The sequence below is a fragment of the Condylostylus longicornis genome, unplaced genomic scaffold, assembly GCF_029603195.1.
Source record: "Condylostylus longicornis isolate FDR11 unplaced genomic scaffold, ASM2960319v2 ptg000199l, whole genome shotgun sequence".
Taxonomy (NCBI): Eukaryota; Metazoa; Arthropoda; class Insecta; order Diptera; family Dolichopodidae; genus Condylostylus; species Condylostylus longicornis.
In genome coordinates this window covers 233,172-241,076 of record NW_026578167.1, presented here as the reverse complement: position 1 = coordinate 241,076, position 7,905 = coordinate 233,172, and the positions used below count along the sequence as shown (strand labels likewise).

The 7,905-nt window shown below is 25.2% G+C and overlaps 1 protein-coding gene and 1 long non-coding RNA gene across 4 annotated transcripts in view; one reads left to right on the top strand and one right to left on the bottom strand.

Annotated features, from left to right (window-relative positions):
* The first annotated feature begins 2,076 nt into the window (after positions 1-2,076).
* On the top strand, positions 2,077-4,344 carry LOC129616417 (uncharacterized). 2 transcript variants are annotated; one of them, XR_008697541.1, is made up of 3 exons: positions 2,077-2,193; positions 2,438-2,548; positions 2,597-4,344. It is a non-coding gene; the product is annotated as an uncharacterized LOC129616417 (long non-coding RNA). The 2 variants fall into 2 exon arrangements; XR_008697540.1 differs by having other exon boundaries at positions 2,438-3,374; positions 3,432-4,344.
* A 120-nt stretch (positions 4,345-4,464) lies between these two features.
* LOC129616416 (14-3-3 protein zeta) overlaps positions 4,465-7,905 on the bottom strand; it is a 35,280-nt gene continuing 31,839 nt past the window's right edge. The window contains exons 6-7 of one of the 2 annotated variants that reach the window (XM_055532037.1): positions 7,222-7,385; positions 4,465-6,533 (exon numbers count right to left, since the gene is read on the bottom strand). In XM_055532037.1, the coding sequence (XP_055388012.1) occupies positions 6,378-6,533; positions 7,222-7,385 (320 nt within the window). In that variant the 3' untranslated portion in view covers positions 4,465-6,377. Of the gene's footprint in view, positions 6,534-7,221; positions 7,386-7,646; positions 7,811-7,905 lie in introns of both variants that reach the window. The other variant, XM_055532036.1, reaches the window with a different exon arrangement.

Below are 7,905 nucleotides of genomic sequence, written 5' to 3'. Positions count from 1 at the left end.
CATAACGAAACTAACATTTGATATATGTTGGTTCATAAACCAGAAGTATGGTGTAGGGGCTTGTCTGATAGACTTTGAAAAAGCATTTAACAATATCTGGATTGAAGGATTAATTTTTAAACTAATAGAATATGAATTTCCCGAGAGGCTTATTAGTATAATTGTCGATATGATATCTAATCATGAATTTGTAATAGCTAACGATTCGAATTTATGCAAACAAATTTTTAGGATAGAAAATGGACTGCAACAGGGCACCATAAACTCTCCTATTCTATTCTCAATCTACATAATTGAGTTGCTAGAAATGCTAGGACATGTAAAAGGAAATAGTTATTCACTAGCCTTTGCAGATGACATTATACTATATTCTGCAGATAATACGGTTGAGAAAATTCAAAATAGAGTTCAAAAAATGTTTAATCTAACAAAAGACTATAGCAAAGTATGGGCTCTAAAGATTAATTTTAATAAATGCGAAACTATACTTTTTCGTAACACAATTGATAAAGTTAATTTTAATATCAAGAAAAAATGGAAAAATTTTAGAATAAAAGTTGATAATAATAATTTATTAGAAAACAAAAAGACAGTTAAATATTTAGGCGTTCACCTACATCGAAATCTTAACTACATTGTTCATATAAAAAAAATAGTTGAAAAAGCAAATAAAGCATTTATGGCATCGAGGCGATTATTTTATTGCAAAAATGTTAGTAATAGAGTAAAAACTATTTCTTACCTTACATTAATCAGACCAATAATGACGTATGCTGCACCGATTTGGTGATATATTAATCAGAGTGTAATGACGAATGTGAGCGCAAGTCTCATGGAAAAACTCAGAGTGTTCGAAAGAAAATGTATTAGGATTTGTATCGGGATAAATCGCAAACCTGAAACTGACTACCAGCACTATTTTTCTAATAAATATATTTATAAAGTAGCCAATATTAATAGGATAGATAATTTTTTAATAAAACTAATTCGAAGACATTTTGACAGGGCATTGAAAACTCCTGAAAATGGTCTAATATCAAATATATTTTACCACAATATGGAGTATATTAAAGAAAGTTTAATAACGGGTTTCATTGCGCCCGAACATTTTATATACTTAGACAGTAAGGGTTATATCCAAGATAGCGCGCATGTCCCTATATTATATCATTATAATAGACGGGCTACATGCAAAACCATAGATTATAACCCATCCTGTTTGAGTTATAGTAATCTAAAATTTGATATGAGTATACCTATTAGGGATACGTTCATTAACAGGGGTTACTGGTGGCTAGAAGAACAACTTTAAACAATGAAATACTTTGTGCGAGACGTACTTCCAGTATTTTCTCTTTAATTTAAGCTTAGATTAAGTTAGGATAGGGTTTTTATTTTATTAAAAAATAATTAATTTTAGGTTTTTTTACAAAAACAATTTTCCTAAAATAAAAAAAAAAAGAAATTATTGTAATTAATAATCATATTAATGAACTAGCAATCCTCTAATACATTACAGAATACAACTAGCTACAAGAAAACAATAAGTTTTTAAGTTAGTTATACCAATTTTTTTTTTATGTAAATAAATTTTTTTTTTTTAACTTTTTTGTTATATAGTTAATAAGAAGAAAATGGATTAAATAAAGTTTACAAACAAAAAAAAAAAAAACCCTTTTAAAAATAAATTAGTAATTGAACTTTTGAATATAAAAGCAAAAAAATATTTTATGCTACCGATCTTACACATGGTCTTTTGCAGTTCTACCAACAAAAACGAATGGCTTTTGCAGCAAACTACGAAAATGTGCTGCTATTGTAGATCTTTATTAGAACCAAAAAATTAGAAATACTAAAAAAAGGAGCATCTTTGTTTCTATCTCGCTTGCACTCATTAAAAAATCGTATCTTGAAAAAAAAACAGTGAAGCCAAAAACTCCTTCTATGTTCCGAGCATTGTCAAACTGAAATTAACACTAAATGCCAAATGTTGTTTTTTTTTCTTAGAAGATTTCGCGCCGCTACATAAAAAGTAAACAAGGAATTCCTTGTTATTTTATTTATAAAATTAGTGCAGTTTCTAAATAAAATTTGATAAAATATTTAATAATAAGTGTTAAAAAAAGAATATTATTTTATAAAAACTTTTAAAAAACTGATAACAAGTGAAAAAAAAATTTATTGAAAAAAAAGGTTTATACATACATACATAGTTCTAAATTGTTATTTTCATTTGCAAAAATAAAATAATAGAACGAATTACTTAATAGAGCTTTGATTAAATCATAATTTTGTAATTTTATTAAGTTTTTAATTACTTCGGATAACATAATTTTACAGGACTGGATTTTTTTTTAAGCAAAATGAGTTTGTGTTTGATAAAATATAGCACACAAACAAATATTTTAGATTATCTTTTTTTTTTGTATAATTACAGTTTACCTAGAAACGATGAAATGAAATGTAGAAATGAAATATATTTCCCTTTATAGGGTAAGGATATGGTCAACAAAAAATTTGTGAAGATGTTCCGATGCCGTTCAATTCAGTAAAATAAAATATTAGCGCGAATTATTTATAAAATATGTTGTTTTAGGATGAATGAGTACGTGAAGCTCAATTAATGAATAAGGAAAAAGTACGACAACATACCATCTTCTTCAGTGAGTAATAACTATCTTATTAATCAAAATTTCTTAAAAATTATACTGTTTTAGAATGAATAAATTTATGTGTATGTATGTATTTATAATCATTGTTATTAATATCCCCTCTATTATGTATATCGGTATCGGCCGATAAACGATAATTTATCGGCAAAATTTTGTGTTTGTATTACCAACATTGTTTATCGGTAAATTTTATCGGAGTCGGGAAAGCTTTTTTTCCCTGTATAGGAAACGTATTAGCTGGTATTATGAAAACGATAAATTGTCGGGTTTTCACCGATTTAAAAGCGGGTACAAATTTTTAGACGACAGATTTTTTTTTTGTAAAATCTTCATTTTATCAAGGAAACTGGTGTAATTAATTGCTTTTTTAAAATGTAAGCATTTTTTCTAAATTATTTTCTTTCAAAATGTTATTCATATATTTTATTTAGGAGTAAAATCGTAAGCAACAAAAAACAAATTGCGCGGTTAGTAGAAAAAATGGAAGAGGACTTAAACCTGGCAAGGAATGATAATCTGAAATTCTGGATAAACCTAAAAAATGTGTACATATTATATAAATAATAAAATAAAATAGGTACATAAACATACATTTTGTTGTCTAAATCCAATGGATTAGTTGAATCTCTTATATGTCGTCTTTGAATAGCTTGCGTTTCTTCACTTTCAAAATATAATGCACGTGACATTTTCCCGATATATGTATACTTTTATTTTACAAATTTAACAGAAAATAATTTTCTTACTACAACTTTTTAGCACATCAAAACCAAATTCAAAATAGTTTTAAAAATTTTTTGAAAATAACTTTTGAAAGAAAACAAATGTCATTAGAAAAAAAAACATTTTCTCCAATTTACAAAAACAAAAATTTGTATGAAAAAGCTTCTTTTAATCGGTTGAAATATTTTTATCGGTATCGGTTCATAATACAGAAGAAACCCAAAACCGATGAGAACTGCCGATAATATATCGGCCGATACCGATGTTCATAATAGAGGGGTGTTTAGAGTTGTTCAGTAAAATTGTCAAACAAAACTGATAATATAAGAAATTTTTTAACAAAATATGTTCATTTTTGAAGGTCATAAAATATTGGTATTAAAATACTTATATTTGCAATTTTTAAAATAAATTTATTCAAAGAGAAAAAAAAATAATGAGTTTTGTTTAATTTTGTTTTCTAAAATGAAAAAATATTTTGAAATACTTTTTAGTTTTTACTTTGAAAAAAGTGTTTAACTTATCCTTCTTGCATATTACACATATTTTATAGTAGAGGCCAGAGAATCCGAGCAAAGAAAGACAATTAGAAAAAATTTGACTTCATTGTTTTTTTCAAGATGCTCCTTCCTTTAGTGTTTCTAATTCGTTGATTAAAAACATTAAACACGAATTCAAACTATCTCCTTAAAATTAACAGACTACTGCCAATTTTCTACACCAAAACTCAGCTTTTTGAAAGAGAAATAAAAAAACTGCACCCAAAATGAAAAAATGCCAATTTCGAAATCGACAGAAAATTATATAAAATTTGACATTTAAAAATTCGCACATATTCACAAGATGCTCCTTATTCTGTTACTTATTAAGATGAAGCATAATACATAATTAGTATTACGAAAAAAAATCTATAATACTCATAGATAAGTTTTATTACTTAGTCAATATGCCTCCTGGCAACTAACCAATAAATTTTTGGTAGTTCTTAATATATTATAGGAATTACACATGTATGTATAACTTTATCAAAGAAAACCACTTCATTTAAACAAGAATAAAAACAACAAAATAGTTTTCACAAGTTTTGGTCAAATTTATTAAAATTTAAAGCAAAATTTGTCATAGATTTTCGTATAACACTGAAAACTACAGCAACTGTATATTTTTTTATTAAATGTCTTGCCAACCTTTATAGGTATTTTCTCAAGTTTTATTTGACGGGACTTAATTTAGATAAAAACCGAATATAAACTTTGAAAATTTTTTGAATGAATCAACCTTTCAAATATTTTATTTCTTTTCATATGTAAATCATTAACATAAGGTCTTGAGTTATTATATGTTTCTACATATGTATATATGTGTTATATAATATATTTATGCAGATTGTTTCGTGTACATGTACATACAATTTAACGTACATGTACATATAAATACATATTCAAATGCGTGAAAACGTAAATATAAAAAGATATATTTTATTTAAAGTGTTTATATATGCATGTGCCGACACAAAATGTTTATAATGCCTCAGACGTACATGCATGTGTAGGTGTATATATGTATATTATATATAAATATAATATACGCATATGTGTACGCATATTACATATAGAACATTTTACATACATTTATATATACTATATATACATGTAAGTATATAATGTAAGTTATTATTTACTTTCATTTTCATCTACATATAAGTACAATCTTACATTATGTGAACATTATATCGCAAATAATCACAAAAAATTCCGCGCGTGAATATTTAAATCATGAAAAGTGAGATTTTAATCGAAAAATTAATTATTCTTTTCAGCTTTAACGTTAATAAAATAAAGAATTGTATTCAGAAACCTACATTAAAATCAGTCTCAGACTAAATTTTTGTTTAAAAAAAATTTGTTAAAGCAATTAATTTCTTGATCTTACGGAAACTTTTGTGATTAGCTATGCATATGTTTGCATACATACATATATGTCTACATGCATTTGTACACATTGACCATGTATGTATACTTGCATATATCATCAAATATATTTCACCAAATATATACATATGTATGTATAATATATATTATGCAAATGCATATTTGACGCGTGTATTATTTACACCTCAATTATGTGCAAAAAATTATACAGAATTTGGGCTTACATAACTGAGTTTGATTTTTCTAATTCTTGAAAGGTGTAACATATAGGTATGTAAAATAATAAAATTTCGAAATATTTTAATTTCATACAATTAGAAACTGGAAATTCGTTTAGTAAGCCTTTTAATTTCAACCATTTTTGAGTAATTTTTTGAGTAGTAATAAAAACTGTTAGTTTATGTATTATTGACTGCTGCAAATTTAAAGGTTTTTAGATAAGCAATTTCTATATTTAAAATATTTCATACATTTCTTTCTTTTTACAGCTTGAAACTTTTCAAAACATGGTTATAAAAAGAGTTAAACATACCCCTGCTTTTTGTTATTAAACTTATCGTGTTAAAATTTTCCTTTTTAAACAAAAGAAAATATACATATTTATCTTTAACAAAATATAAAAAATGTACAAAAATTACAATTCATTTTTATATATTATGAAACTAATTTCATATGTATATATGTATATTAAAAAAATATATCATACATCGATTTTAGACGCATTTTCAGAAAAGATTAATTTCACTTATAAGAAGTGAATTGTATCTTGATATTTATAATGTTAAAAAATTTAAAAAATTTAAACAAAAAAATTAAACAATACAATGTGTTTTCTTTTAATTTTCACATTCAATCAGCAAAATTTTATCTGATTTGTTTTTTATCATTGATAATAAGTCGCTTACGAAAAAAATTGAAAATACCGTTTGGTTTTAATGCCTTGTATTATTATGCAGGTTTAAAAATATTAAATATAATTTTTGTTTTATTTTTTTTTATTTTTGCCTGCTTCTTTTATAATTCTTTAATTAAAAGAAACTATTTAATTTGGTTAGTTGTCACCGCCCTCCTGGGGCTCGTCTCCATCTCCTTGCGTATCCGACGTCCATAATGTTAGATTATCTCTTAGTAATTGCATAATAAGTGTTGAATCTTTATATGAATCTTCATTAAGGGTATCCAACTCAGCTATCGCGTCATCAAACGCCTACAAATAATTTTACAACAATGAACAAAAGAACATTGTCACATAGAACAAAAATATCGTTTGTTTTGCTTCAAAATTAAAATCAAAATAATTTGATAAGCAAATTTGTTTTGTCAATAATTAAATGTGTCTCAAATTTATTATATTTTCTAAACGTTTTGGATTTAAAATTGGCACATAAAAAATAACAAAATTAATTATTATTTAAAATTCCTTTTAGGTTGTTACTAAATTTAATGTTTTTTGACAAAATTTTTTTAATGTTTAAATTTAAAATGAAAACACATTTTATTTGATAACAAAACAATTTCCACTTAATAAACTCAAATGTTATTCGATAAAATCATTGCTGCAAAAATTTTCAAATTTATGTATAAAATTATGAATAACTTCAAATTGGGATATTTTAATTGTTAGTAGACGGATAATTAATAATTGTTAAACCTTAGTTATATACAATATTACTTTTATATTTTTCAAGTTTATAGTATCACGTTACATAGACAGTCTAGTTCACATATTAAAACTCATATTTACGTTATTGAAGCATACAACTTAAAAAAAAAAACAAAAAACTGTTTCAAGGGTACACTATTAAATAATTAAAAGTGTAGTTTTGGCATTGTTAACATAAATTATTTTATAAAATAAATCAAAGCCAAAAAAAAATTAAAATAAAATTAAAAACCTGTTTTGCTAAATGGCAAGCCCTCGCTGGTGAGTTTATAATTTCATAATAGAACACCGAAAAATTTAAAGCGAGGCCTAATCGAATTGGATGTGTTGGTTGCATTTTATTTTTTGCAATATCAAAAGCCTCTTGATACGCCTTTTGAGAATCCTCAACTACAGCTATTTTAAAAATTTAAAAAATTAAAACTTAATACGTACATAAAATGTGGTATACATGAAATGTTCTATATGTAGCATTGATATCCGTCAAACCTAATATGTTGTTCAGAATCAAAATTATTGATTGAGAAATTTTTGTTAACGTCTGTTTTTTGTACCTACACAGATATTTTTAAAATTTGATGAATAATAAGAAATGAAGCAGCAACAATTTTTTCTTAACTTAGAAATCATAAAATTTTTAAATAAATATGTAATGACCTGCTTGGCCAATTGGCATGCTTTATCTGGAGAATTAAGAATCTCATAATAGAAGACTGAAAAATTTAATGCAAGACCCAATCTAATAGGATGTGTTGGCTGCATTTTACCCTTGCTAATTTCAAAGGCGTCTTGATAAGCAGCTTGTGAATCATCAACTACGGCTGTAGAAATGATAGTAATCGTAAATTTTATCTAATGTTTTTAAAAAAATTATGTTTTTCAAAAAATAAAAAGTGTATATTTAAAGTTCAAAACG